At 55.7% G+C, this 27,931-nt stretch overlaps 3 protein-coding genes and 1 pseudogene across 4 annotated transcripts; 2 read left to right on the top strand and 2 right to left on the bottom strand.

Moving 5' to 3' along the window:
- Positions 1-50: 50 nt before the first annotated feature.
- On the top strand, positions 51-8,732 carry IFI35 (interferon induced protein 35). The gene is made up of 7 exons (XM_058675376.1): positions 51-123; positions 5,794-5,883; positions 7,439-7,586; positions 7,665-7,771; positions 7,860-8,046; positions 8,131-8,237; positions 8,408-8,732. Exons 1-7 carry the CDS (start codon positions 91-93, stop codon positions 8,597-8,599), a joined length of 864 nt encoding a protein of 287 aa, XP_058531359.1. The 5' UTR covers positions 51-90; the 3' UTR covers positions 8,600-8,732.
- On the bottom strand, positions 6,255-6,972 carry LOC131482305 (small ribosomal subunit protein uS17-like; annotated as a pseudogene).
- A 113-nt stretch (positions 8,733-8,845) lies between the features above and the next one.
- Positions 8,846-17,933, bottom strand: VAT1 (vesicle amine transport 1). The gene is made up of 6 exons (XM_004597339.4): positions 17,310-17,933; positions 12,160-12,367; positions 11,298-11,468; positions 11,126-11,215; positions 10,458-10,699; positions 8,846-10,304 (listed from the first exon to the last, which is right to left on the bottom strand). The coding sequence occupies exons 1-6, from the start codon at positions 17,709-17,711 to the stop codon at positions 10,221-10,223; spliced, it is 1,197 nt and encodes a 398-aa protein (XP_004597396.2). The 5' UTR covers positions 17,712-17,933; the 3' UTR covers positions 8,846-10,220.
- Positions 17,934-18,886: 953 nt separating this feature from the next.
- Positions 18,887-21,784, top strand: RND2 (Rho family GTPase 2). 2 transcript variants are annotated; one of them, XM_058675383.1, is made up of 5 exons: positions 18,887-19,096; positions 19,612-19,699; positions 20,383-20,492; positions 21,072-21,206; positions 21,425-21,784. In XM_058675383.1, the coding sequence occupies exons 1-5, from the start codon at positions 19,022-19,024 to the stop codon at positions 21,680-21,682; spliced, it is 666 nt and encodes a 221-aa protein (XP_058531366.1). In that variant the 5' UTR covers positions 18,887-19,021; the 3' UTR covers positions 21,683-21,784. The 2 variants fall into 2 exon arrangements, with proteins under 2 accessions (XP_058531366.1, XP_004597395.1); XM_004597338.2 differs by having other exon boundaries at positions 18,888-19,123.
- The last annotated feature ends 6,147 nt before the right edge of the window (positions 21,785-27,931 follow it).

The following is a 27,931-nucleotide window of genomic DNA, read 5'->3' as shown; positions in this document are numbered from 1 at the left end:
ACATTCCAAAGTGTATTCAATTCCGCTGAGGCTGGGGAGGACTCTTCGTGGACCCTGTCTTCTGCTGGCCACCTCTGAATCCTCAGACACATGGACCCCAGACCGGCGTCTGTGAACCTGGCTGTGAGTGAGGGGCAGGGTGCTAGGGTGGCGGGAAGCCAGAGGGGCTCTAGGCTGCGAAGCTGCAGGAGTTTGGGGAGTCTCGCCTGTCCCTTCCCTATTGGACTAAGCTCTGGGAAGACTGAGTGGTAGTAGTTGTGCCTGGTGGGCCATAAGCACTCAGGAAACACGGGTAAATGAATGGACCATGTCCTCCAGTTTTTCTATCTTTTCCTCCCTCATAAGTAGGAGGAGACTTCAGAAAGTTCTTGCAAAGTGGAATTTTTTTTAAAGATGTATTTTTTTATAAAGATTTATTTTTTGTTGGAAAGTCAGATATACAGAGAGAAATCTTTTGTCCGATGATTCACTCCCCAAGTGGCCGCAACGGCTGGAGCTGAGCCATTCTGAGGAGACTCTACTGGGTCTCCCATACGGGTGCAGGGTCCCCAAGGCTTTGGGCCGTCCTCTCCTTTCCCAGGCCACAAGCAGGGAGCTGGATGGGAATTGGGGCTGCTGGGATTAGAAGTGGCTCCCATATGGGATCCTGGCACGTTTAAGGCAAGGACTTTAGCCACTATGCTCTCATGCCAGGCCCAAGTGTATTTAATTTTTTTTTTAAGATTTATTGTATTTTTGGGGCCCGGCGGCGTGGCCTAGCAGCTAAAGTCCTCACCTTGAAAGCCCCGGGATCCCATATGGGCGCCTTTTTTTATAAAGATTTATTTATGTTTTATTACAAAGTCAGATATACAGAGAGGAGGTGAGACAGAGAGGAAGATCTTTCACCCAATGATTCACTCCCCAAGAAACTGCAACGACCAGTGCTGCGCCGATGTGAAGCCACCATCCTGAACTGCTTTCCCAGACGACAAGCAGGGAGAGCTGAATGAGAAGTGGAGCTGGCAGGATTAGAACCAGTGCCCATATGGGATCCAGGCGTTTTCAAGGCGAGGACTTAAGCCACTAGGCCACCGCACCAGGCCCTGTATTTATTTTCATTGAAAAGGAAATTTACAGGCCCAGTGCAATAGCGTAGCGATTAAGGTCCTGGCCTTGAATGCGCTGGGATCCCATATGGGAACTGGTTCTAGTCCTGGCGGTCCCGCTTCCCATCCAGCTCTTTACAAAGTGAAAGAGAAAAAAGAAAGCTCTTTCATCTACCGGTTCATTCCCCCGATGATTGCAATGGCCAGAGCTGAGATGATCTGAAGCCAGGAGCTGCTTTTGGGTCTCCTACGCACAGTCTTCCCTGCTTGTGGCCTTCCAGGGGCTCACCCAATGCAGTAGCCTAGTGACTAAAGTCCTCACCTTGCAAGCGCTAGGATCCATATGGGCACCACTTCCCATCCAGCTCCCTGCTTGTGGCCTGGGAAAGCGGTGGAGGACGGCTCAAAGCCTTGGGAACCCTGTACCTATATGGGAGACCCAAAGGAAGTTCCTGGCTCCTGGGTTTGAATCGGCTCAGTTCTAGCTGTTGTGGTCACTTGGGGAGTGAATCAGCAGATGGAAGATGTTCTTCTCTGTCTCTCCTTCTCTCTGTATATCTGACTTTCCAATAAAAATAAAATAAATATTACAAAAAAAACCTTGTCACATCATCAGGGACACCTCTCTTTGTCCGCCATGCTGCTTTGACTCCTGCAGTTTCAGTGTCTGGTCTGACTTCTCTCTGCTGCTGTCACAGGGTCCAGGCCACCCTGGCGCCCATTCACTGATGCTGGGCTCGGGCCCTCTCTGCTCACCTCTGTATTCACACAACAGCCCACCATTCTTGTTTAAATGTCAGCCTGGCCTTGACAGCCCCTCTGTTGTGTTTTCTAAGTTCCTCCCCATCCCCTCACCCCTTGCTTATTCTGCTGTAGCCCGCGTGCTGCTCCTCAGAGCCACCTGCTCTGAGCTCTTGTACCAGCTCTTCCCTTGGCATAGAACTTTCCCCAGATGTTGGCCCAGCTGGCTCCTTCACCTCCATCTTCATCATCCTCACCACCCTCGCCCTCCCGGCTTCCCTGTTCTGTTTCTATAACACTTAGCACTGGTGTATGGTGGGCTCACCTGCGCATTCCCTTAACCACCCAGCTTGTCTCAGGACCAGCCCCCCTCAGGAGGGTTTGTTTTGGAATCCCCAGGGCCTAGAACAGGGTAAATGCACTTGCTCAGTGCTCACTATCCAATTTTAAAGTTTTTGATGATGTTTACATAGTTGATCAGGGTGGGAAGGATCGAGGGTTAGGGAAAAGTGGGTGTGCTCATTGTTTTCAAATTTTCTATTTCTTCTTTCTGTATCTGGCCGAAGATAAGGGAGGAAACCATACTCAGTCTCCTCACTGCTCCTGTACCCAGGGATGGGAATGCCCTCCTGATAGTGGCCCAGGGTCCCCAGTGTGGCACATGCGCTGAGGGTTCTGCCCAGTGGTTTCACTAGTCCTGAAATGCTATCAATCTTGCCCATCCAGGGATGAGAAATACCTTCCAATGTCCATTGGTTCACATAGTCAACCTTAGAGTCCCCATTTGCCCAGATATTTGCTGTCATCGTTTGGCTGGGGTAGTTGTCCAACTGGCTCTGTTCTATTCTACAGGCCCCCCAGTGGCCTACCTTAACCTCCGTATGCATCTGGGCCAGCGGTCCACTGCTCCTTCTTTTCCACTGTGAAGGCCCAGCTCTGACACATGAACTCTGCAATCAGACCACTGATCCTGGGTGTAACTCCAGACCCCCGTAAGTCCCCACCTGTGCCATCGCCAGACCCCTGCACGCCCACGCACCAAACCCACACAAGCATGTTCCTAGGCAGTCAGTGAACTTGCCCTGGTGCCACTGGCACACTGGGTCACCCAACCGGGGCCCCCTAAAGCTGGGGCTTGTGGACTGGCACCCACTGCATAGGCAGGCCCAAGGATCCAGGCAGGTGACTCAGGCCCTACCGGACGCCCCCACCCCCAGGGCTCATAGACCAGGCTCTCATTGCCCCGCGGGCCCAAGGCCTGGGCCAGGTGACCCGGGCCTCACTGGACTGCCTGCCCCTGGGGCTCACGGACCAGGCACTCACCACACAGCAAGCCCAAGGACCCAGGCTAGACAACCCAGGCCCTGCTGCACTTTCTACCCTTAGGGTTCACAGACCAGGCACCCAGCGTGCTGCTGGGCCCAAGGACCCATATAGCCAGTTGTTTTGAGTTCTTGAATTTTTAATTTATGGGCTGACATCATGGTGTAATAGGTTAAACTTCCACCTGCTGTGACACTAGCATCCCATTTGGGCACGAGTTTGAATCCTGGCTGTTCCACTTCTTTTCTTTTTTTTTTTTTTGTTCCTATTTTTTATTTTTGGAAAGAAGGAAGGACGGAAGGAGAGAGGGAGGGAAGGAGAGAAGGAAGAAAAAATGGAAAGAAAGAAAGAAGGAAGGAGGGAAGGAAACACTGTTCCACTTCTGATCCGGCTCTCTGATACTGTGCCTGAGAAAGCACAGGAATATGGCCCAACTCCTTGGGTTCCTGCCACCCACATGGGAGACCTGGAAGAAGCTACAGATCCCAGCTTTGGGCTGGCCTGGTGCTGGCTGTTGTGGTCATTTGGGGATTAGACTAGCTGATAGAAGAGAAGAGCTCTCTCTCATTTCCTCTCTGATACTTTTTAAAATAAATACATAAATCTCTATAAAAGTTTTTTTTAAGATGTATTTTTTTTTTTTTAAAGATTTTATTATTATTGGAAAGCCGGATATACAGAGAGGAGGAGAGACAGAGAGAAAGATCTTCCATCCGATGTTTCACTCCCCAAGTGAGCTGCAACGGCTGGTGCAAGCCGATCCGATGCCGGGAACCAGGAACCTCTTCCGGGTCTCCCACGCGGGTGCAGGGTCCCAAAGCATTGGGCCGCCCTCCACTGCTTTCCCAGGCCACAAGCAGGGAGCTGGATGGGAAGTGCAGCTGCCGGGATTAGAACCGGCGCCCATATGGGATCCCGGGGCGTTCAAGGCGAGGACTTTAGCCGCTAGGCCACGCCGCCGGGCCCAAGATGTATTTTATTTTTTATTAGAAAGCCAGATATACAGAGAGGAGGAGAGACAGAAAGATCCATCCGATCATTCACTCCCCAAGTGAGCGCAATGGCCGGTGCTATGCCAGTCCAAAGCCTGGAGCCCAGAGCTTCTTCCAGATCTCTCATGTGGGTGCGGAGTCCCAAGGCTTTGGGCCATCCTTGACTGCTTTCCCAGGCCACAAGCAGGGAGCTGGATGGGAAGTATAGTTGCCAGGATTAGAACCAGCATCCATATGGGATCCCAGTGCATTCAAGGTGAGGACCTTAGCTGCTAGCCACGCCGCCGGGCCCTAAATCTGACTTTCTAATAAAAGAAATAAATATTTAAAAATACAAATACAAGTAAGTTAATTAATAAGGAAAGCTGAGAGGTTGCCATGAGAATGGAGCTGTGGACCTGGCACCGTGGCCTCGTGTCTAAAGTCCTCACTTTGCAAGTGCCGTCATCCCATATGGCGCTGGTTCTGGTTCTGGCGACCCTGCTTCCCATCCAGCTTCCTGCTTGTGGCCTGGAAAAGTAGTCAAGATTGGTCCAAAGCATGGGATCCTGCACCCACATGGGAGACCCAGAAGAAGCTCCTGGCTCCTGGCTTTGGATTTTCTCAGCTCCAGCCTTTGTAAATACTTGGGGAGTGAATCATTGAACACAAGATCTTTCTATCTGTCTTTTCTCCTCTCTGTATATCAGACTTTGAAATAAAAATAAATAAATCTTGGGCCCAGCGGTGTGGCCTAGCGGCTAAAGTCCTCGCCTTGAACACACCGGGATCCCATATGGGCGCTGGTTCTAATCCCGGAAGCTCCACTTCCCATCCAGCTCCCTGCTTGTGGCCTGGGAAAGCAGTGGAGGGCGGCCCAATGCACTGGGACTCCGTACCCGCGTGGGAGACCCGGAGGAGGCTCCAGGTTCCCGGCTTCAGATCGGCACAGCACCGGTCACTGGGGCCACTTGGAGAGTGAATCATTGGATGGAAGATCTTCCTCTCTGTCTCTCCTCCTCTCTGTATATCTGACTTTGTAATAAAAATAAATAAATCTTTAAAAAAATGACAAATAAATAAATCTTAAAAAAATAAAAATGGGGCTTGGAGGCGTGGCCTGGTGGCTAAGGTCCTCGCCTTGATCCCATGTGGCTGCTGGTTCTGGTCCCGGCAGCTCCAGTTCCTCTCTATCTCTCCTCCTCTCAGTGTGTCTGACTTTGTAATAATAATAAAATCTTTAAAAAAAAAATAAGAATGGAGCTGTGTAATGTGCATGAAGAAGGACTCAGGTTGGTGTCTGGCCCAGTATGGCTAGCAGTGTTACAGTTGGCCTCCTTCAAGGTGGTGTCCTCCTCCAAACACCTGGCCCCCTGTAGAACCAAATCGTTTCCTTCTACCGCCCCGTGTTAGCACCAGCACCCTGTCACTGTTTCACTCCAGATTTGTCACAAGGAAACAGCTATGGCCCTGTCCTTTGGCTGAACTGTGGCTGGCCATGCCCTGGGTACAGTGAGCCAAGATCCATCCAGACCTGGATAGAGGGGTGCAGCTGCTTCTGGGTTGAACGACAACTCCCCTTCTGGGGTCCAGAGTGCCCACTGCTCACTTGGGCAGGTTCATTCCCCAGAGGCAGGTACATGAATGGCTGTTCCCTTCTCCTCCTGTAGGTCCTCCACACCCTTCAGGAGGAGCAGGCCAGGCTGAACATGAGACTGGAGGAGCTGAAAAGGAAGTGCAAGGACTTCCCCAAGGACAAGGTAAGGTGAGAAATGGAGTATGGTTTCATAGGAATGAGTTGGAGATGAGGCTGGCACAGTGGCATAGCAAGCCAAGCCTCTGCCTATGTCTCCAGCTTCTCAAATGGCCACTAGGTCAAGTCCCAACTGCACCTGGAAAACCAGTGGAGGATGGCTCAAGGCTCTGTATGTATGTGAGAGACCGAGAAAAAGCTCCTGGCTCCTGGCTTTGGATCGGCTCAGCTCCAATTGTTGCCTCCACGTGGGGAGTGAACTTTTTTGCTTAGTTTATTTACTTTTATTGGAAAGGCAGATTTACAGAGAGAAGGAGAGACAGATCTTTTTCTTTTTTGCAATAATTTTATTTTGTGTGGGGGAGGGGCGGCAGCAGCTCAGAACTTCTGGAAATACTTCTTGGTGCCGGTGGCCTTAATGACCATGAGCACATTGAAGTGCATGGTCTTGCTGAGGAACCAGCACTTGCCCACCGTGACATGATGATGTCCCCAATTTAGATATCCCTGAAGCAGGGCGACAGGTGCACCAACATGTTCTTGTGGTGCTTCTCAAAGCGGTTGTACTTCTGGATGTAGTGCAGATAGTTGTGGTGGATAACGATGGTCCTTTGCATCTTCATCTTGGTCACCATGCCCTACAGGATCCTCTCCCGGATGGACATGTTTCCAGTGAAGGGGCATTTTTTGTCGATGCAGGTACCCTCAATAGCCTCCTTGAGTATCTTAAAACCCAGCCCGATGTTCTTGTAGTAGCGTGGGAGCTTCTGCTGGAGAGACAGATCTTTTATCCGCTGGTTCACTTCCCAAGTGGCCACAGTGGCCGGAGCTGAGCCGATCTGAAGCCAGGAGGCAGAAGTTTCTTCCATATAGGTGCAGGGTCCCAAGGCTTTGGGATATCCTCTACTGCTTTCCCAGGCCACAGCAGGGAGTTGGATGGGAAATGGGCAACTGGGACACAAACCAGCGCCCTTATGGGGTACCATCACTTGCAAGGGTAGTATTTAGCCACTAGGCCATCGTACTGGGACCGGATGGAAGATCTGTCTCTTTTCTTTGCAAACCTGCCTTTCCAATTAAAATAAAGAAATCTTAAAAGAAAAACAACCTTGGGAACCTGCATTGCGGCACAATGGGTTAGAGTTGCTGCCTGCAGTGTCAACATGCCAGATCCCAGTGTTGGTTTGAGTCCTGAGTGCTCCACTTTTAACCCAGCTTCCTGAGTGCTCCACTTCGATCCAGCTTCCTACTTGAAGGCCCGGAAAGGCCTCAACCATGGAGACCATTTTAGGAAGTATACCAATAGAGGAATTTCTCTCCATGCTCTCAAATGGATCAACTGATCCACCCCCACCACCACCAACAAAAAAATCTTAAAGTTCCCAGTGTGTATTTTGAGCTGTATCCTACATCTGTGCACTCGTTTGCTCGGCTTTTTGCAGCACATCCGTTCAACCCTGGCAGGTGGCATCGTTGAACGGGAATAGCGTGCTCTCCACCTGGGAGTGACCAGGAAATGCGTTTGCCCTTGGGGGTTTTCAGCTTTCCATTCTCCACTCCAGGGCCCGTTCCCAATGCCTGAAATCCCCCTGGTATTCCGAGGACACACTCAGCAGGACAAGAAGGTCTCCAAGTCTTTGATTTCCAACCTGCAGATCTGCTGCCCTCTGCCTGGAGGCTCTGCCCTGGTCACTTTCGATGATCCCAAAGGTGAGCTGGAGTGAAGGGGCCTCAGGTGGGGGGGGCTGGCCGGCTTCCAGGCACTGACCTGTTCTCCCCACTGCTCAGTGGCTGAGCAGGTGCTGCGACAGAAGATGCATAAGATTGACATGGAAGAGTGTCACCTGAAGGTGCAGGTCCAGCCCGTGGAGCTTCCCATGGTAACCTCCATCCAGGTGACACAGCGCAGGGTCCTGGGGCATTGAAGGGCTGTGAGGCTAGGACTGGGATCAAGGCCCTCTCTTCTCTCTTCTGCTGCTGCAGGTGTGTAACCAGAAGAGCAGCTGCATGGTACTGGTCAGTGGGTTTCCAGCGGGGCTTAGGCTAAGGGAGGAGGAGCTGCTGGACAAGCTGGAGATCTTCTTTGGCAAGGCCAGGAACGGGGGCGGGGACGTGGAAACGCGCGAGCTGCTGCAAGGGAGCGCCATGCTAGGATTCATGAAAGAGGAAGGTAAGGCAGCCCTGAGACTTCTGCTAGGAAAAGGAGGGTGCAAGGTGCATGAGGCCAAAGTCCACCCCCTCTCTCATACCCCAGTGGCCCAGCGCCTCTGCCAGATCGGCCAGTTCAGAGTGCCCCTGGGCGGGAAGGAGGTCCGGCTAACGGTCTCTCCCTACATGAGCGGGAAGATCCAGGACATTAAGGTAAGTGGGAGAAGGGAGCCTGGGCCAGGGAACCTGATTCCCACTCCCAAACCCTCCCCACCCGCCTACTGCCAGCTTTCCTGTGCTCTTCCGCATCTCCACCTGTTACTGCCCGGTCCAGCCTCTGCTCCCATGAGCCTTTGCTATCTCCCCCACACCACCTCTTCCAGGTCACCTCCCAGCAAGTTCCTCGCTCGGTGCTCGTGCTCAACATTCCTGACGTCCTGGACGGGCCAGAGATGCATGACCTCCTGGAAATCCACTTTCAGAAGCCCACTCGTGGGGGTGGGGAGGTGGAGGCTCTGGCCGTGGTGCCCGCGGGACAGCGGGGCCTGGCGGTCTTCACCCTAGAGTCCAGCTAGGGGAGCTCTTCTCAGGACCCCGAACTCCAGCCCTTGGCTGAGGTTCCCAGGCCGCAAGCTTCATGTTGGCCAGCAGGGGGCAGCCATTGCAATGGACCGAAGGCTGCAGAACAGTAAAATGTGCCTACACAGCCCAGCAGCGGCGTTATTTCTTGTTTCTTTCAGGAAAGGAAACTCGAATCAGGCAGACACCCCGTCTTTGCAGGCTTCCCTTCCTCTCCACCCCAGGAAGCAGCATCCAGGAGCCAGGGTTTAGCTTTTTATTGACACAAACACAAAGGCAGCTGCGGTAATGGGGTGGGGTACACAAAAGCAGAAATGGCGCTTTCTGCGTTTGGGCCTCATGGAGACTATGCAAAGCCTGAGCCCTCCCTCCTCGCTCCCCAGCAATGGCTGGAACCATGACCCTCCCAGCTCCCAGCTCCCTCAATCTCGGCAGGTCCCCACTTGGATTCCTGCAGCCCAGGTCCTCTCCCACTGCACCAACCCCCGCTTGCTGCATCTCAGCACCCACTGGAGCCAGGCTCGAGCTGCCCAGGGAATGTGCTTGTAACTCCACTGTGGTCCCAGGACTGGCAGGGGCACACTGGACACTGGCTTTCGGGGCTTTGGCTGGGAAATGCTGCACTGATGTGCAAGACCGGGGAATCTCCTTGCCCACTCGTGATTGGAACGGCCAGCACCCACAGTGAGGGCCGCTGGTTCCACCCCAGCCCCACCCCACCCACTGGCACATACAAAGATTTTTGGCAGTATTGTCGGACTAGAGTGGTGGAAAACCCCAGTTCCACCAGAACAAGGAAGGCACTGGGGGGAGGGAGTTGGAGGGAGGATGTGTGGAGGAAGAGGTCAGAGTCAAGGACCCTCCCCACCACACACACACACACCCCAACGCACAGGTTTCCTGCGGCTAAGGCACTGAGAACAAACACAGACCTCAGTGAAAGGTGGGAGCGCTCGGAGTCCCCCCCGCCAGGGCTGGGACCCAAGAGAGGGTGTCCGATACCTGCCTATGTTGTTGGAAGAGGCAGCCTTGGTGAGGAGTGACAGAAAACCGGCAGGTGGAAGGAACCCAATTGTGCTTAAGAAGTTGCGGACAGAAGACAGGCTGGGACTGGTGGGCACTGGCTGGCCCCAGCTGCTGGGAGAGACGGACATGCTGGACTTGACATAGATCGGCCCCATAACCTGAGCTGGCGTTACAATTCTTTGGGGGGAGGCGGTGGGGCGGGGGCGGGCAGGAAGATGAGGCAGGGGCGGAAACACAGAACAGGATGGGGCGGGATTGGCTAACCTTGGCACGAAAGCAGCACAACAGACCCTGAGGGAGCAGGGAAAGCCAGGGAGCAGGAAACCACCAACCTCCCTCTGGCCCTCCCTGTCCCCCTGAAGGGACCCAGACATCCAAATGGTCACTTCCCAATCTCTGCCAAGGGCAGGAAGGGGAAGGGGGCAGCCTTGACCAATGAGAACAAACAGGGCAGAGGGGCAGAGGCCAGAGACCCTGGGGGAGCAGGGGGTGGAGCGTGAGGATGGATGAGGACATGTGACAGTGTGGTGGTCAGCGGAAGGGGGCTGCACAGCCCTCCTCTCTCGCTCTCAGGTCCTGCGAGCCCTTGTTCTAGTTCTCCTTCTCTGGCCCCGGCACCAGGAGCACCTTGCCCACATTCTTCTTCTCCTGCAACTGCTTTATGGCATCTACCACCTGCAAGGGGAGGGGGGAGTACTATATTAGTGTCCACACCCTGCAAGAGCCCTCCTCTCCACAGCCCTGGGGACCCCAGCCTGCAGCAGTCCCACCCAACACCTTCCCACCCCGACCCCGCTTCGCCCCTTCCAGCGAGGGCAGTGCACCCACCTTCTCGAAGGGCCATACTGAATCGATGCGGGGCTTGATGTGGCCCTGGTTATAAAGAGCCAGGAGGCGGGCCACCACGCTGTTGAGCAGCTCCACCTCGTCATCCAGGTAGCCCAGGTGGAAGCCGCACACAGCGCGGTTGGCCTGCAGCAGCTGCGGGGCCGTCACACTGAACTGGTTCCACCATGAGCGGGCCAGCGCCATCAGGTTCCGCTTGGGGCCCGTCAGCAGGTTGGCCATTCCTGAGGGACAGGATGACACAGCCTGTGAGTCCAGAGGACAGGTGCCTCCCGGCAGTTACTGAGGCCAATACTGGCTCTCCTCTTAGACTGGATATGTTTGGTATGAAATGGGTTTGTTTTTTTCAAAAATTAAAATGCAGTTTGCCTGGGAGGCCTAAGGAGGTAGGGCAGAAAGCAAGCAAATGGGCTGGTTTTATGTCTGAATATTCCCCTAACAGGATGTACTGACCCATGTGAGAAACAGAATCAAAGTGGCTGGTGCCTGCAACTACAATTCCTACCACTCTTTCCAACCTTGTCCCTACAGAGCACAGGTACATGGAGCTCCAACATACGAGAGCACTCCCCATCCTGGTGCTCTCCTCAGGGTGTTGCCCCCCACCCCACTTCCCACCCCTCAGCCCTGCCTTCCTGCCCCCAACTCACCATAGGTGACCACCTTCCCCATGGGCTTCAGGAGGTTGTAGCCCTTGGCAGTATCTGACCCGCCCAGAGGGTCCATGACGATGTCCACTCCTGTCACACAGTGGGGGACCCAGGATCAGGATTAGGGCCCAGGGCTCTGAGTCTCCTCCTTCACCACGCCTCAGCCCCTCACCTTTGGGGGAGATCTTCTTGATCTCTTCCACGTAGTCGGTTGTGTGGTAGTCAATGGCATGTGTGACCCCATTCTCTTTCAGCACCTCGTGCTTGCTGGCCGAGGCTGTCCCGAACACTGTCACGTTCTCCACCGTGCGACACAGCTGCAGGGCTGCCATGCCCACGCCCCCTGCCGCGAGACCACTGCCATGAGCAGGGAACACACAGTCTCCTAGCAACCGCTCTCCACTCTGGCCTCCCAAGGACTCGGCCGGTCCAGCCCCTTTCCAGCACCCATGCTCATGTGTCATGGCCAAGAAGGGACTGGCTGCAGAGGAAGAGGGGAGGGCCGAGGACATGCTGCCAAGGACAGAGCACCAGGCTGGACATGGTGCCCGTGTATCACCTCGGCAACCACACTGCAGAGGCCTCTGCATAGACCAGGCAGCCTGGTGTTGCCATGACAACAGTCCACACAGGCTTCAGAGGAGTCCAGAAAGAAATCTAGGTGGGGTGAGGAGGCAGGGTTGGGGGAGGGGACACTGGCGGGCACTGAGGCAGAACAAGTTGAACCACGACTGGGTGACCTACATCCCGTATCAGAATGCTCTCCTGTTTCCCATCCAGCTTCCTGATATTACCCCGGAAAGCAGTCAATGGACCCAGCATACAGTGGGCCCTGCCACCCACTTAGGAGACACACAGATGGAATTTCAAGTTCCTGGCTTCGGTCTGGCCAAGCCCTGGCTGTTAACACCCACTTAGAGAGCGAACCAGCAGTTTGGACATCTCTCTCTTCCTTTTTGTCCTTCTGCCTTTCAGACAATTAAACTAAAAAGAGAGAGAGAGATGGTGGGAGGGGCTGGGGAGGGACATATCACCTGCTGCCATGTGTACCAAGACGCTGTGGCCAGGCCGCAAGTTGCCAAAGTCAAACAGGATCATGTAGGCTGTGATGTAATTGACCAGCAAGGCGGCAGCTTCCTCAAAGGTCATGGCCTCAGGCATCAGGAAGGTCTGGGCTGCGGACACAGTCACCTCCTCTTGCCACATGCCTGACCGGTTTATCACCATCACCCTGTCCCCTGTCTTGAAGAATGGAAGAAGGTTCAGTTATTCATTGGTTGGCCTGCAGGATACTACTCCCGCTAGTAGGACAGCCTTTGGGAGCGCAGCCGGGCAGCCATGCATGGCAGGTCATCACGCCTTCCTTTACCCAGCACCACACACGCCCAGGTCCATTCCCAGGACTTCCAGCACCAAAGCTCCAGGCTCCCCCTGTTCTACCCTTATCTCCTAGAGCTGACATTTTGTGATTATGTAAGACCCCCAACTGCAAGAAGCTTGTGGTTGGGGCACGTAGTTTGTGAAAGAGACTCAACTGGTTGGATTACAGAAACAGCGCTGCTCTTCACAAGCCAGTGTGACTTTAGCAAATAAAAAGTGACTGAATCGGGCCAGGCGCAGTAGCCTAGTGGCTAAAGTCCTCGCATTGCAAGTGCACTGGGATCCCATATGGGTGCAGGTTCTAATTCTGGCAGCCCTGCTTCCCATCCAGCTCCCTGCTTGTGGCCTGGGAAAGCAGTCGAGGATGGCCCAAAGCTTAGGGACCCTGCACTCATGTGGGAGACCTGGAGGAGCTCCTGGCTTCGGATTGGCACAGCAACGGCCATTGTGACCACTTAGAGAGTGAATCATCAGACAGAAGATCTTCCTCTTTGTCTCTCCTCTTCTCTCTATATGTCTGACTTTGCAATAAAAATAAATAAATCTGGGCCTGGCGGCGTGGCCTAGTGGCTAAAGTCCTCGCCTTGAAAGACCCGGGATCCCATATGGGCGCCGGTTCTAATCCCGGCAGCTCCACTTCCCATCCAGCTCCCTGCTTGTGGCCTGGGAAAGCAGTCGAGGACAGCCCAATGCATTGAGACCCTGCACCTGCGTGGGAGACCTGGAAGAGGTTCCAGGTTCCCAGCTTCGGATTGGCGCAGCATTGGCCCGTTGCGGCTCACTTGGGGAGTGAATCATCAGACAGAGGATCTTCCTCTCTGTCTCTCCTCCTCTGTGTATATCTGGCTGTAATAAAATGAATAAATCTTTAAAATAAACAAACAAATAAATAAATAAAGATGCGTGTTGTGTCCTAGCGAGCTAAGCTGCCCCTTGGCACATGCATATCCCACAGAGGAGTGCTTGGTTCCAGTCCTGCCGACTCCGCCCTTCCGATCCAGCTTCCTGCTAGTGTACCTGGGAAACAGTGATGCCGGCCCAAGTTCTTACACAGAGAAGTTCCTGGCTGCTACACTGGCCTGGCCAAGTCCCAGCTATTGCAAGCATTTGGGCAGTGAACCCACAGATGAAAGGTCTGTCTCTTCCTGTCTGCCTTTTAAATAAATAAACAAACCTTAAAAAAAAAACTTGTAGGGAGCTGACATGGTGGTGTGTTGATTAGGCTGCACTCACAAGCCCATATCAGAGTATCAGGTTCAGTCCTCGCTGCTCTGTCTGATCCAGCCTTCTGCTAATGCATACCTGGGAGCCAGCACGTGACGGAGCTCTTGGCTCCTGGCTTTGCACTAGCCCAGCCCCAGCGATTGCAAGCATTTGGGGAATGAAACAATGAATATGTAAGATCTATGTCCATGTATGTTGTTTTTTCTTTCAAGTAGATAAAAACATAAAAAAACAAATGACATTAAGGTTTTGTTTGAGTGGTAGAGAAAGTAAGAGAGCAAACCCGCACTGCCCTCCACCGGTTCATCTGTTTGGAATGGCCGTGGGAGCTGAAGCTGGGGTCTGGACCTTGATTCAGGCTTCCCATATGGGTGGCAGGAACTCTGACTTGAGCCATTACTATTGCCTCCCAGGGGCGTGAACAGAAAGCTACAGTCAGAAAGGAGATGCAGGACCGGGCATAGTGGCCTAGTGGCTAAAGTCCTCGCCTTGCATGCGCCAAGATACCATATGGGCACCAGTTCCTGTCCTGCCTGTTCCACTACCCATCCAGCTCCCTGCTTGTGGCCTGGGAAAGCAGTTGAGGATGGCCCAAAGCCTTGGGACCCAGTATCAGTGTGGGAGACCTGGATGAAGCTCCAGGTTCCTGGCTTTGGATCAGCTCAGCTCTGGCCATTGCGGTCACTTGGGAAGTAAACCAGCAGATGGAAGATCTTTGTTTCTCCTTCTCTCTGTAAATATGAATTTCCAATTAAAAAATAATCTTAAGAAAATAAAGGAGGGGCAGGCTCTCTGATGTGGACACAGGCACCTTAATAGGTGTACTACACACCTACCCTGTTTAATCTGAGTTTCAGTTTTCCTATCTGTAAATTGGGGCAATTAAGAGGATTACATGGGCCCGGCGGCGTGGCCTAGCGGCTAAAGTCCTCGCCTTGAACACACCGGGATCCCATATGGGCGCTGGTTCTAATCCCGGCAGCTCCACTTCTCATCCAGCTCCCTGCTTGTGGCCTGGCAAAGCAGTTGAGGACAGCCCAAAGCTTTGGGACCCTGCACCCACGTGGGAGACCTGGAAGAGGTTCCAGGTTCCCGGCTTCGGATTGGCGCTCACCGGCCCATGCGGCTCACTTGGGGAGTGAATCATCGGATGGAAGATCTTCCTTCTCTGTCTCTCCTCCTCTCTGTATATCTGACTTAATAAAATAAATAAATCTTTATTGGGCCCGGCGGCGCGGCCTAGCAGCTAAAGTCCTCGCCTTGAAAGCCCTGGGATCCCATATGGGCGACGGTTCTAATCCCGGCAGCTCCACTTCCCATCCAGCTCCCTGCTTGTGGCCTGGGAAAGCAGTCGAGGACGGCCCAATGCATTGGGACCCTGCACCCGCATGGGAGACCTGGAAGAGGTTCCTGGTTCCCGGCTTCGGATGGCGCGCATCGGCCCGTTGCGGCTCACTTGGGGAGTGAATCATTGGGTGAAAGATCTTCCTCTCTGTCTCTCCTCCTCTGTGTATATCTGGCTGTAATAAAATGAATAAATCTTAAAAAAAAAATCTTTATTAAAAAAAAGAAAAAAAAGAGGATTACATGGGGGGCAGGAGGAACCCTCACTCGCTGATTTTTCTCAATGTCTGCCGCCTACTGAGCACTGGGAACGTTAGCTAGCAACAACAGCAGCAAGAGCAAACAGTAGGAAGGTGTCTGGTCCTGTGTTGAGGACCCAGAGCCTGAGGGGCTGGGTCTGATCACTTCAGGAGAAGCAGTGTTTGGGTCAGCACCAAGTGGGGCCCAGAAGGCACCTTCACCCAGCGGTGGTACAGACGAGGCCCAGGATGACAGCACCCCCACACCAGCAAAAGGTGCACTCCCAGGCACCTACAGGAGGGTAAAAGGGCAAAGGTGACCTTTCCCTCCAGGAAAGTGCAGCGCAGGGAAGGGAAGGTGCGAGCTGAGCTGCTCTGGGACAGTCGGGATGGGTCTTGGTCACAGCAAGGATAATGGGAATGTGTGGATTAACCAGACAGGATCCCTGGGGGGAGGAGGGAGCACCCCCACACTACTCCTCACTGAGGAGGACAGGGGTGGGCTGTGATCTTCCCCTACGACTTCTGGCCTGGGATGAGACCTGGGCACACTGGGAATCTCCCACTTCAGGACGCTGGGTGCAGAGACAAACCTGGGGGCCTGGGAAAGGTTGTCAGTTGGGGTCCCAGGAAATCCCAGGGCTGGCCCAGACCAAGTCTTGCTTACCTTGCTTTGCAATGAACCCCCTTGGCCCCTCAGAGGTCAGCGCCATGCCCCCCACCCCCACCCCAGCCACTACCACCACAGCGTCCAGGTTCTGACATCAGATTCTGGCGCAGGACAGGATATCCTGTATTTATCAGGAGCTTAGGTGGGAGGCTTCCAATAGTAACAGACCACAAATACTTGCCCCTTCCCACTCCAGTTCCTGCAACCCCTCCTCAGGAGGGCAACCTGGGAACTTGGGAGTCAGTGCAGCGGGCTATGGGGGCAGGGGGGCACGGCCAGAGTCAGGCAGAAGCGCTTGGAGCAGCAGCTGTTTGCAGGCAGGGTAACTGCAACAGATCCAGGCAAAGTCCTACAACTGGCCAAATCCGAAAGGAAACCCTCTAAGGATGCACAGTCATGCGTCGCCCTAGGTTGCTCCAAAAGTCGGTCACCCGGAACTCTCCACGTCTGAGGTGAGATGAACCCACGATACAGCAGGAAAGAGTAGCCGACCTGCCGAGCTGGGCTAACCAGCTCACGCTGCCGCACCTTCCCAGCCCAGCCAGCCAGGGAACTGCGCGGGTTTCTGAGGCCAGGGGTCCGAGGCCAGAGGAAGGCAGAGGCGATGCCACCAGAAGGTCCCAGGGGCAGCCCAGGGTCGTGGTCCAAGGATGCAGTGATGAGCGGAGCAGACACTCAGTCACGGGACTCCGAGACAAAGATCCGGAACCCCGGGGCGTCTCCGCAGCCCCAAGCCCAGCCTGGCAGCGAGGCGGCCAGCTCGGCTCCATGATGGGCGTGGCTGGTCTCCGGGCCTCCGCCAGGGGAGGGGCCGCCTCACACCCCCACACACCACGGGGCTGCATGTGACTGGGGCTCTGGCACTGCCACTGCGCCCCCGCCCATCCCGACCTCCGCACGCCCCCTGCTCCCTCGGGAAGTGTGTGCATGGGGGGGGGACTTGGCTTCCCTGTAGGGTCACAGACCCAGGGCTGTAGGGTGGGCAGGGGTGCAGGTGTATTATTTTATCACTGGGGGAGTGGTGGCAGGTTGCAGCTGTAGCGGGGAGCTGGTGGAGAAGGTCAGCGCGCATGCGCAAAGCGCCTTATTGTTCCCCCCATCACCGCTCCTGGGCGGCGGCCACGACCCAAGATGGTTGAGGAAGGGACACCACCTGCGCCCACCCTCTGCTCCCCTCCCCAAAGCACCTGGCTCTCCAGCAGCCTGAAACCCCAAGGGTCGCCTTTTTTCCCTAGGCCCATCCTTCTGGCTTGCGCTCCTTCAGCGCTGCCACACCCCCAGTTGCTGCCCCGCCGCGCCCCCCACCCAGCCACCCCGGCCGGCTCACCTTGCGGTCGGTGACTCCCTCGCCCACCGCCACCACGACGCCCGCGCCCTCCATGCCAGGCGTGAGGGGCGGCGGCGGCAGCCGGTCGTACAGCCCCTGCCGAGCCATGAGGTCGGCGAAGTTGAGCCCGCAGGCCCGGACGCGCAGGGTCAGCTGGCCGGGCCCGGGAGCCGGGGGCGCGGCCGGCCGGCTCTGCAGCTTCACCTTGTCGTAGCCGCCGAAGCCCGTGAGCACCAGGCAGCGCAGGGGCGGCGGAGACGGTGCGGCAGCCGCTTCGGGGGCTCCGGACGGCGCGGGATCGCTCGCCGTCTCGGCCTTCGGGGGCTGCGAAGACGCGGCGTCCCCGGCGCCGGCTTCGGCCACCTCGGCAGCCGCCTCGGCCACCTCTCTCTCGGCGGACATGGCTGGGAGTCCCGACGTGCGCGCACAGCTGGACTGAGGGTGGCCAGCTGCGGAGGGCGGCGCCGCGGCTGCGGGCCGGCGGGGCGGGGCCTGGCGCGCCCGGTTAAAGGGCCACGCTCGGGGTTCTGCAGCACCGCCGCGCCGTGGACGTCTTGCAGGTGGGACCTCACGTGATTTGAAGAGGGCAGTCGACGTAGCTGCTCGGCAAGGAGCGGCTCCCTCCCCTCTGCGGAAACAGGAGAAAAAAAGGAAACATTCGTCCCACCCACTTTCCAGCTTACGTCGACCCTACCCATCCCAATCGGAGGCCCACAGGGGTGTGCATCCCTCTTAAATATATTAACAATATCTTAAATTTAAAATTTAATTTTAAAAGAAATTCCAGGTCTCCCACGCGAGTGTAGGGTCCCAAGGCTTTTGACCGTTCTCTGTTTTCCCTAGGCCACAAGCAGGGAGCTGGATGGGAAGTGGAGCAGCCGGGACATGAACTGGCGTTCGCATGGGATGCCGGCGCCTGCAGGTGAAAGATTAGCTTGTTGAGGCATCGCGCCGACCCCAGGATGCATTTTTAATGGGTCCGCGAGAGGTATGGCCCCAGTGCTTGGCCCCTGCACCACGTGGGAAGCCCCGAGGAAGTTCTGGATTCGTTAGTCTCCGAATCAAGCCTGAAACCAGTGGCTCTGCGTCTGGGCTGCAACAGAACTGTCCCTCACTTGTGCCCCTTCTCGCCGTCTCCCCTACACATCCAGCAGAGGACGCAGCTCTCCCAAAACTTTCCTCCCAGACCAGGGCTGGGCGGAGGATCTCGGTTCGTGCTACCCGGCCAACCCAGGCCGGGCCCCCGCCGCACGTTGTCATGGAGACCCCAAACCGCCCCCCGAGTGGAGGTGTTGGGGTCCCCAGACTCGCCAGTCACCAGGACCCCTGTCACGACGCCCCCCTGCGCCCAGGAAGTGAATGGCTGCCCGGGCGCGCGTCCGCGCCAGCACACCTGCGTGCGCGCGGGGCCACACCGGAGGTCAGCGCCGGGCGTGGGTCCTCCTTGCCCCCCACCCCCGAGGAAGCCCTGCGCTGCCGGCCGTCACCCCGCGGCTCGCCCGCACCCCGGCCCCCCGAGCTCCGCCCCCGGTTGCGCGGGCGGGAGGCGGGGCCGGGGGCGCGGCCGCCGGGCTGGGGGCGGGGCTGGGGGCCGCGGCCCCGGGCGGGGGCTCGGCGCGGGCCCGCGAGATGCCGGTGTCGGCGGCCCGAGCGGCTGCAGCTGCAGCGGCGGCAGAAGCGGCGCGGGGGGCCGCCGGCGCGTAGCCGGGACCATGGAGGGGCAGAGCGGCCGCTGCAAGATCGTGGTGGTGGGGGACGCGGAGTGCGGCAAGACGGCGCTGCTGCAGGTGTTCGCCAAGGACGCCTACCCCGGGGTGAGGGACCGGCGTCTCGGGAGGAGGGGGGGCGTCGAGACTGCGGAAGAGGGGAATGACAGGGCCCCGAGGACGAATGGAAACCGATGCTGTGGAAACCGGGGGCGGGAGAGAGAGAGAGGGACACGAGTGAATGAGGGGGACAGGAGAGTGGGAGGCCCTGGGGGCTCTGGAAGGACTGCAGTGGATTGGGGTGGGTGGAATTAAGAGAGCAGGGTGAACTGCACGGGGGTTTTTGAGACCCGGAGAACCCGGGTGGGAGCGCCAGGGCTTGGAAGAGTGGGAGAACTAGGGGCCGAGGGGCCGGGAGGGGTCTGGGAGCCTAGCGCTGATGCGGCGGAGGCAGCTGCTCCAGGGTCTCCCCTTTGCCCAAGCGCAGACCAACTTGTGTCCGGGGACTGGGCTGGAGCAGGCGTGGGAATGGGGAGGGCATCGGTGTGGGCTGAGGACTGGAGCGCGATCTCATTTTGACCCATTCCTGCCTGCAGAGTTACGTCCCCACCGTGTTCGAGAACTACACGGCAAGCTTTGAGATCGACAAGCGCCGTATTGAGCTCAACATGTGGGATACTTCAGGTAGCCCAACCCCTTGGGATCATCCGGGCTTCCCAGGCCACCCCACCTTGACCCAGGCTTTGGCCAGCCCCACCCACCCACCCACCCAATTGAAGGAGGAAGGAAAATTGAGTTTGAATTTGGGGAAGCTGAGTCTGAGGCAGATAACCTGCCCTGAGGCAGACCGCCCTCGGCTGGGTGCTGCCTCCCTGGGAAAGTTGGGAAGGAATAGCTTTTCCTTTGAAACTTATTTTATACAAGATATGGCTGCGTGTAGGGAGACATTTAGAGTTTCTTGGCGGGATGCTGGGGGTGGGGGAGAGGTCTAGGCTGACCAGTGGGGTCCCTCCCTTTCTCCCTCCCTGCCTCTGCTCCAATTCCTCCTCTCCACCCCTCCCCCTCCCTCCCAGCCAGGAAGTGCATTCCCTGGAGGGCTTTGGGAGATGCCAGTTAGAACATGCAAAGTACAAGGCCAAATTTTAGAGACTATTTTTAAGACTTTGTGAGCTTCTTAAAAGGACTCCAACTCAGAACAGATTAGGAGCGATCACTTGTAGAGAACTTCTGTGGACCCTCCCCCACTCTTGTCCTATTTTCCATCCTCTGCCCTCAGCACCCTTGGTTAGAACTTCTTGGGTCCGCCACCCCCTTCCCTGCTCCCTGTTCACCCAGGCCCTGTTCCTTCACTCGCTGTCTTCTCTCAGGCTCTTCTTACTATGACAATGTCCGGCCTCTGGCCTATCCCGACTCCGACGCTGTGCTCATCTGCTTTGACATCAGCCGACCGGAAACACTGGACAGCGTCCTCAAGAAGGTAGGAGAGTGGGGAAGCAGGCCAGCTAGACAGGGGCCCTGGCCACCTGGGCCTGCCTGATGGGAATCAGGGAGATGGCTGAGGTGTGGCCATGAGCTGGACGGAGTGGGGGACACTTGCATCCCTCCTGAGCCCCACCTCCCCTGAACCTGGCTTGGAAGTCAGAGCTGGGACAGCAGCCAGGGGAGATGGCTATGCACGCCCATGTCCTTGGGTGTGGGAGCCCCACGTGGAGCTCAGTCAAACCCTGTGTCCTCCTGTCTAGACCCTTATTTCCATGAGAAAAAGCTTATGGTGATTGAGCTCCAGTCAGCTAGGGCAGCCCCAGTTCCCAGGAGGGGACAGGCGGTGTTACTTTGTTCCATGGGAATGGGCAGTTCCCAGGCTGGCAGACCCTTGGTGGTCACTGAAGAAGGAGGCTTCCTAGGCTCCCGCCTGAGGCCTCTCCTCTCCCCTTCCTTCTCACCCCAAGCTGCTCTCAACTCAAGCTTACATTTGTACCTCCTGCCTCAAGTGGGAGGGCTCAAGACCTGGGCCTTCCTGTGCCCCTCTGTAATTGTGTTTTCTTCCCCCAAATAGTGGCAGGGAGAGACACAGGAGTTTTGCCCCAACGCCAAGGTTGTGCTGGTTGGCTGTAAACTGGACATGCGGACCGACCTGGCTACGCTGAGGGAGCTGTCCAAGCAGAGGCTTATCCCCGTTACACATGAGCAGGTGGGACCCTTGACCTTGGCCCTGAGCCCAGCACAGACCCCTCCACTCTGTCCCTGCCTTTTTCGGACTGGAGAGCACCCTGGATGGCTCAACCCTCCACCTGGCCTCCAACCCACTTTCTCCACCCTCCCTCAGCCTTGCCCTTCAGCCCGAACCCCCTGAACTTCAGGACCCCTTGTTGAGTTGCAGGTCGAACCTCTCATGTGCTTCTTTTCCAGGGCACGGTGCTGGCCAAGCAGGTGGGGGCCGTGTCCTATGTGGAGTGCTCTTCCCGGTCCTCAGAGCGCAGCGTCAGGGATGTCTTCCACGTGGCCACAGTGGCTTCCCTTGGCCGTGGCCACAGGCAGCTGCGCCGCACCGACTCACGCAGGGGACTGCAGCGATCCGCACAGCTGTCAGGACGGCCAGACCGGCCAGACCGAGGGAACGAAGGCGAGATACACAAGGATCGAGCCAAGAGCTGCAACCTCATGTGAGGGGCTGCGGGGTTGGGGTCGGGGAGTGCAGAGTGAGGAGAGGCATGGGCAAGGTATCCAAGGGTTCCCCGACTTTCTTGCCCGCCTCCTGAGCGCTGCTGACCCTGGTAGGTAGTGAGCTGGGAGGTAGTGAGCCGCTGGGGTGATTTTCCTGAACTAGGGAACTGGGCGGGGCGGGTAGAAAAATGCCCATGCTCATTCCATCTCCACTGAAGGGGGCTGATGGGCAGACCTCTGGGGCACGAGCTGGGAGGGGCAGACAAGGGTTAGGATGACTAGCATGCAGCAGGGACCCTGACTAAGTCTTGTATTGGAAGGGGACCTTTCCTCCCCAGATCCTGGTCTGGCTTCCTTCCCTCAGGAAAGTGTCTGTTCTGTGATGTTCTCTTCCTCTCCTCTGTCACCTGTACAGCCCCTCTCATGCATCCTAACATCCTGGCCACATGCACTAAGTTAAAAAGCAAGGAGAAGCTCTTCCCATCCCACCAGTCCAAGCTCCCCCACTGCCTTCCATCCATAGTCCCCAAATAAAGCCCTGTCCATGGAAAATGACTGTGGCTTTAGTTTTATTGCGTTAAAAAAAAAAAAAAAAAAAAAAAAAAAAACAAAACAAAACAAGAAGTCTACCAAACTCTAGCAGCAGGAGGTAAAGCTATCTGTGCCCACAGCTGGAGCCAAGAAGGAGCCGGGAGTTGGGATGGGAGAGCCCTTTGGGGAACCAGACGTGAGAGACCTGCAAGTGTCTCATCCCCGTTTACCCCCATAAATGAGGGGTACGATCCTAAGGCTACTTGGGAGGGTAGGTCTTAGAGTAGACAGCGACACTCAGCCCTGGGTCGGGGGGTGTCCCTGTCAGCTAGGAGGGGTCCAGTTGGAGAGTCAAGGCTGCCCTGGTTCACTGTTGCTGCCCCTGACTTGGAGGCTGCAGGTGCCCCCGGGCACAGAAGGCATCTAAGCCTTCATATCACAGAAGCCAGAGTTCCCCTAGGGGCAGTGTCTCTCTGTGCTGAGCTCCTGGAGGCTTTGGGGACGGCCTCCTCTGTCGTGGAGGGGCCGGCCGGAGCGCTGCTGGCCAGCAAGACAGTATGGGTCTGTTTTCTCGGGAGTCTGGTTTCAGATTGTCCTGTATTCCCTCCCTGGCTCTGGGCCCACTGGCCTCCTTTCGGTGACATTCTCCCCCAGGAACCGGCCCTGTCCCCGGTCCCAGTCCTATTGAAAGGATACTGCCCTGGTGGCCCTCCCATGGATGGATGTCTCACCCTCATCCACAGCCCAGCTTTCCCTCATTCATTCGGAGCAAACATGAGCCAAGCACCTACTGTATGCCACACACCGGCTGGACAGACCCAAGGCACCCACTGCTTGCTGGAGGACAAGGATGTAACAAAAGCTTCCCAGGACTGAGACCCTCTTAGATGGTTATGCAGGTGGGGGTCATTGCCTGTAGCTGGGATGTGTCCTGTGAGCCAGGCCCTGAGGGCTGAGGCCAGGCACGGAAGGTAAGAAAGGCCCTGGGCAGAGGGTAGAGAATGTGTAGGCCTGTGGGGGTGAGGGCGAGCTGGTATGACGGGAGCGTCCATGGCAAGGAGAGCAGTGAGCAAGGCTGGAAGGTGTGGAGGTTATGGCAGGGCCACTGGGAGGGGAGCCAGGGCTTCAGTTTGAGGATCCATGGGGCCAGCAGCAATGGAGTGCCATGAGGTCGCTGTGTGCTAGCTGGTCATATGGAGATGTGTATGGGGAGAGGTGCTGGAGGATCTGGCTCCCAGGTATGTCATTTGAAATGATGCTCCTTCCCTAACCCTAGGAAAAGAAATCTCTGCCCATCCCCTGGCTTGTCAGATAAGGATTCTAGAGTAACATCCAGGGCACTAAGCATCTCACCTCTAGACAGCCGACTTTAGGGGTAGGCTCTGTGGCTTCCTCCTCTGCCCAGCTGTAAGGACCCAGCCTGTATGCACTGGGGAGCGAAAAAGGCCAGGTTCCTAGGCCTTGCCAGGGACGGGGACCTGCCATAAAAATTGACTTGGGCTTTGGGGCTGGTGTGGTTCTTTTTCACTGGGTTCCTTCTGGCGCAAAGCAGTTTCAAGGCCAGAGCCACCGGGAGTGCAGGGTGTTTGTACCCCACCCCACCCCAACTTCCCTCTGCTGCCATTTGTGCTCAGGGAATGCAAGTACATGCTCTGTATCTTTCTAAAGCAAGCATAATTAAGAAGATGAGTCAACTGGAGGATCCTCCCCAAAGTAGCACCAGGAGCACCTGGCTGAGTGACCAGGGAGGAGTCTGTGCCCCTCTGGACCCAGGAGCCCAGGGCTGGAGGATGGACTGGGACTGTTTCTTGGTCCTTAGTGGTGGAGAGGGAAGACCCTACAGGCTGCAGGGAGGGGGACCTTGCTCCCACCTCCAGCCTAGATGCAGGAGTCAGACTTTGCTTCCTCCTCTGCAGCTGTTTCTCCCACAAATTAGATGCCCATTTGGGAAACAATGTGGCCTCGTTAATCACTTAATGAAATAAACAACTAATCATGCTGTGATGCTGCCAGAGTCTCTTAACCTCTGTAATCAGCCTGCCCAGGAGGGGGGCCCCCTAACCCTGCTACACTTTTGTTTTTGTTTTGTTTTTTTTTAAAGATTTATTATTTTCATTACAAAGTCAGACATACACAGAGGAGGAGAGACAGAGAGGAAGATCCTCGTCCGATGATTCACTCCCCAAGTGAGCCGCAAAGGGCCGATGCCAGGAACCCGGAACCTCCTCCAGGTCTCCGATGTGGGTACAGTGTCCCAATGCATTGGGCCGTCCTCAACTGCCCTCCCAGGCCACAAGCAGGGAGCTGGATGGGAAGTGGAGCTGCCGGGACTAGAACCGGCGCCCATATGGGATCCTGGGGCGTTCAAGGCGAGGACTTTAGTCGCTAGGCCACGCCGCCCGGCCCAACCCTGCTACACTTTTGGCACAGATGTTCTCCTGTCCTCCCAGGAGAGATAGCCTTGGATAGTGCCTGAAGTTGGCAGACAAGTTCCAGAACACAAGGCCAGCCCTGATGCTTGCTCCCTTGAGGAGCCTTAGACCAGGCCCAACAGCTACTTTCTTTTGACTTATTTATTCATTTCAAAGCAAGAGTCACATAGCGAGGGAGGATGAGACAAATCAAGAGGTTACCCATTCACTGGTTCACTCCCCAAGTGGCAGCAAAGGCCAGAGCTGGGTCTATCTGAAGCTAGGAGCCAGGAGCTTCAGCTGGCTCTCCCATGTGGTTAACAGGGACTCATGTACCCGGGCCATCCTCCAGTGCTTTTCTAGGTGCTTTAGCAGAGGCTGGATCAGAAATGGAACAGCTGAAACTCGAACCAGCGCCCATGGCCACTACATAGTGCTGACCGCTGAACTTCAGTTTTCATACTGAGAAAAGGAGACTGGACCTGGCGTGGTGGCCTAACGACTAAAGTCCTTGCCTTGAATGCACCGGGATCCCATATGAGCACAAGTTCTAATCCTGGCAGCCCCACTTCCCATCCAGCTCCCTGCTTGTGACCTCGGAAAGCAGTCCAGGATAGCCCAAAGTCTTGGGACCCAGTATCAGTGTGGGAGACCTGGAGGAAGCTCCTGGCTCCTGGCTTCAGGTTGGTGCAGCACTGGCCGTTGCGCTCACTTGGGGAGTGAATCATCGGATGGAAGATCTTCCTCTCTAAATAAATAAAATACAACAACAACAAAAATCTTCCTCTCTATCTCTCCTCCTTTCTGTATATCTGACTTTGCGATAAAAATAAAATAAATCTTTAAAAAAAAGGGTGGGAGAAAAGTCAGAGGAGAAAGAATGTTAGAAAAGCTTGATTTTTTTTTTTGCTTGATTTTTTTTTAATTAAAAATTACTTATTTGAAAGTCAAAGAGAGCAAGAGAACCATTTATGGGCTCACTTCCCAGATGGTGACAATGGTTGAATGAACCAGGCCAAAGCCAGGAGCCAGGAACCTCAGCCGGGTCTCCCATGTGAGCGTCAGGAGCCTAAACATTTGAATCATCTGCTGCTGCTTTTCCCAGACCATGAGCAGGGGACTGGACAGGTACTAGAGCAGCCAGGCATGGACTGGCACCCAAAGGGGATGCCTGGAATGGGCTCACCTACTACATCGTGACCACTGGACCCTTGGGAAGGGCCTGAGCTGATCTCAGCCTCCATCCTCTAATCAAGATTTGCAGCGTTGAGTGCTTCTGAGCTGAAGCAATCAGGAAAGACATCTAGGAGAGGTATCCGGGGCCAGGATTTCAAAGCTAGAAGAAAGCCAGAAGGGGAGGGCGTTGTGTCTTGCTCCCACACATCCATGGGGGCCAGAGTGGGTTTTCATGATGCCTCTGAAGGCTCAGGGTCCTTTGAGCCCCACTTTTCTTCTGAGCTCCCCTCATTGATTTTCTTGAAGCCTCTGGGTGAGGACCCTGTGTTGCCATAGTAACCCACCCCAGATACACTTAGCTCAGTCCTGCTGGCTGGGGACAGGAAAGGGCAGGGAGCGGAGAAGGAGTCACGTCCCTCCGTCCTTCAGTCCTGCTCTTCATTCTCCATTCTACACTCCTCCCCAGCAATGGGCTCACTGATTTGTTGTAAGAGTTCTACCCAGGGTGGCTCCTCTCCTTCCAGCTGGCTTCTTAGGTGGTTGCTCTCCTGCAAGTGAGGGGCAGAGAGCGGGAAGGCTATAGGTCTGCAGGGGTGGGGTGACTGCCAAGGCCACTACCCTCACAACCCAGCAGCTGGAGAGACCAGAGACCCATATGTATAAGTGCCCCTCCCCCAGAAAATGCCTCTGCTGTTGACTCCTAAATAACAGATGTCTGTCTGCATATTAATGAGATTGAACAAATAATTGGTGAGTTTTTCATTCAGTGTCAGAATGAACCCGGAGGCCTTATGTTCAGGCATAGACACACACTCACACACCCACCCTCTCCCTGGCCTGCCCTTCCCCCAGCACACAATGCAACAGACGCTGGCAGGCTTGACCCACAAAAGGGAGGGGGCAGATGGGAACTGGGAGGGTGTTGGGAGGAGGGAGACCCCTGTAGTCTGGGCTGGTCAGGTTTATGTCTTGGTCACTGCCTTCCCACCCACCCCCCGCTCTTGGCCTGCATGGGCAAAAGCTTGCATTGGTGAGGTTTCACCACCCTGTGGGGTCAGTAGGTGGTGGGGGCTCTGAGGGAAGATGGTGGCCTCTGCTTCATTTGAGCTCCATGATTCATGAGCCTCTTACCTTGTGTTCCACCCTGTGTCAGGGCCGATGGTTAGGAAGAATGGAAGTTTTGGGTTTATTTATTTGTTTTGGATTTAGCTATGTGCTCTTGTCCAAGTTACTCTGCCTCTCTGAGCCTCACCTTCCCAGGCTGCAAGAACACGTGGTTTGCAAGACGGGAGAGGGGCCTGGCATTCCTCAGGTGCCTGAGTGCCTGGTACGCAGTAGGCCCCAAACAGTAGAACCTGTTTGTTCCCTCCCCACCTATCTGGCCAGATGCACCATTGTTCGGGCAGGGGTTAATTAGAAGTCTCATAGATTGTCCTAGCCGCCTAGAAACTGAGGAGCAGACAAAGAGAGAGATCAGAGGGGCAGGCACAGGGTGAGAGTGATGGAAACCGTGGCTGACACACAGACCCATGGGACAGGAAACAGGAAAGGGAAACCATGCTGTAGGGAGGTGAGAAATAATATAATACAATATTACAAGGATTGCAATTACAAGGATTGTACAAGGCCCAGTTCTGCCATGAATTTGGCGTTTGACCCTAAGGAAGCGCTTGTCCTCTCAGCACCTCTCAGCCAAACGGGGGTGGGTGGGGCGGTCTACTCTTTAAGGTCCCTTCTTTTTGTGTGAGGACAAGAGTGCCAGTGGCCCCAGAGAGCTCTGGGGAGAGAAGGCGGCTGCCCACCCCCCAGCATTATCGGCCATCACTCACTTGGGCTCTGTCTCCTCGCTCCCTGGGTAAATAGATCTGCTGAGCCAGCAAACAACTGTCCATTGTGTCCTAATGAGGGACGAGCAGGGAAAACCAATCACTTAGGATGCAAATGAGCTGACGGCTGCAGCCTCCTCAAACTCACTGAGTGCCTCTCTTCTGCCTGGGACAGGGTGACGCTCCGCTGGGACCCTGCCCTGGTCGGGCCTTTTCTCTGAGCCTTAGTTCCCATCTGGTCCTGCAGGAGAAAGAGGGGGAGGCTCAGACTTGGCCTTGGCATTCTGAGTCATGCCTAGCTCTTCTCC

This window comes from Ochotona princeps, chromosome 17, assembly GCF_030435755.1.
Source record: "Ochotona princeps isolate mOchPri1 chromosome 17, mOchPri1.hap1, whole genome shotgun sequence".
In the NCBI taxonomy this organism is placed as follows: Eukaryota; Metazoa; Chordata; class Mammalia; order Lagomorpha; family Ochotonidae; genus Ochotona; species Ochotona princeps.
Note: the sequence above shows the minus strand (reverse complement) of the source record. Positions and strands in the feature narration are given on the sequence as shown.

Excerpts from the sequence above, each read along its gene's own strand:
- IFI35 (XM_058675376.1), top strand. The coding sequence starts at position 91 with ATGGACCCCAGACCGGCGTCTGTGAACCTGGCT. Across the intron at positions 124-5,793 it reads CGGCGTCTGTGAACCTGGCT|GTCCTCCACACCCTTCAGGA; the intron begins GTGAGTGAGGGG and ends CTCCTCCTGTAG. Across the intron at positions 7,587-7,664 it reads CACTTTCGATGATCCCAAAG|TGGCTGAGCAGGTGCTGCGA; the intron begins GTGAGCTGGAGT and ends CCCACTGCTCAG.
- VAT1 (XM_004597339.4), bottom strand. The coding sequence starts at position 17,711 with ATGTCCGCCGAGAGAGAGGTGGCCGAGGCGGCTGCCGAGGTGGCCGAA. Across the intron at positions 11,216-11,297 it reads CAAGAAGATCTCCCCCAAAG|GAGTGGACATCGTCATGGAC; the intron begins GTGAGGGGCTGA and ends ACTGTGTGACAG. Across the intron at positions 10,700-11,125 it reads GGGGAAGGTGGTCACCTATG|GAATGGCCAACCTGCTGACG; the intron begins GTGAGTTGGGGG and ends CCTGTCCCTCAG.
- RND2 (XM_004597338.2), top strand. The coding sequence starts at position 19,022 with ATGGAGGGGCAGAGCGGCCGCTGCAAGATCGTGGTGGTGGGGGACGCG. Across the intron at positions 20,493-21,071 it reads TGGACAGCGTCCTCAAGAAG|TGGCAGGGAGAGACACAGGA; the intron begins GTAGGAGAGTGG and ends TCCCCCAAATAG. Across the intron at positions 21,207-21,424 it reads TCCCCGTTACACATGAGCAG|GGCACGGTGCTGGCCAAGCA; the intron begins GTGGGACCCTTG and ends CTTCTTTTCCAG.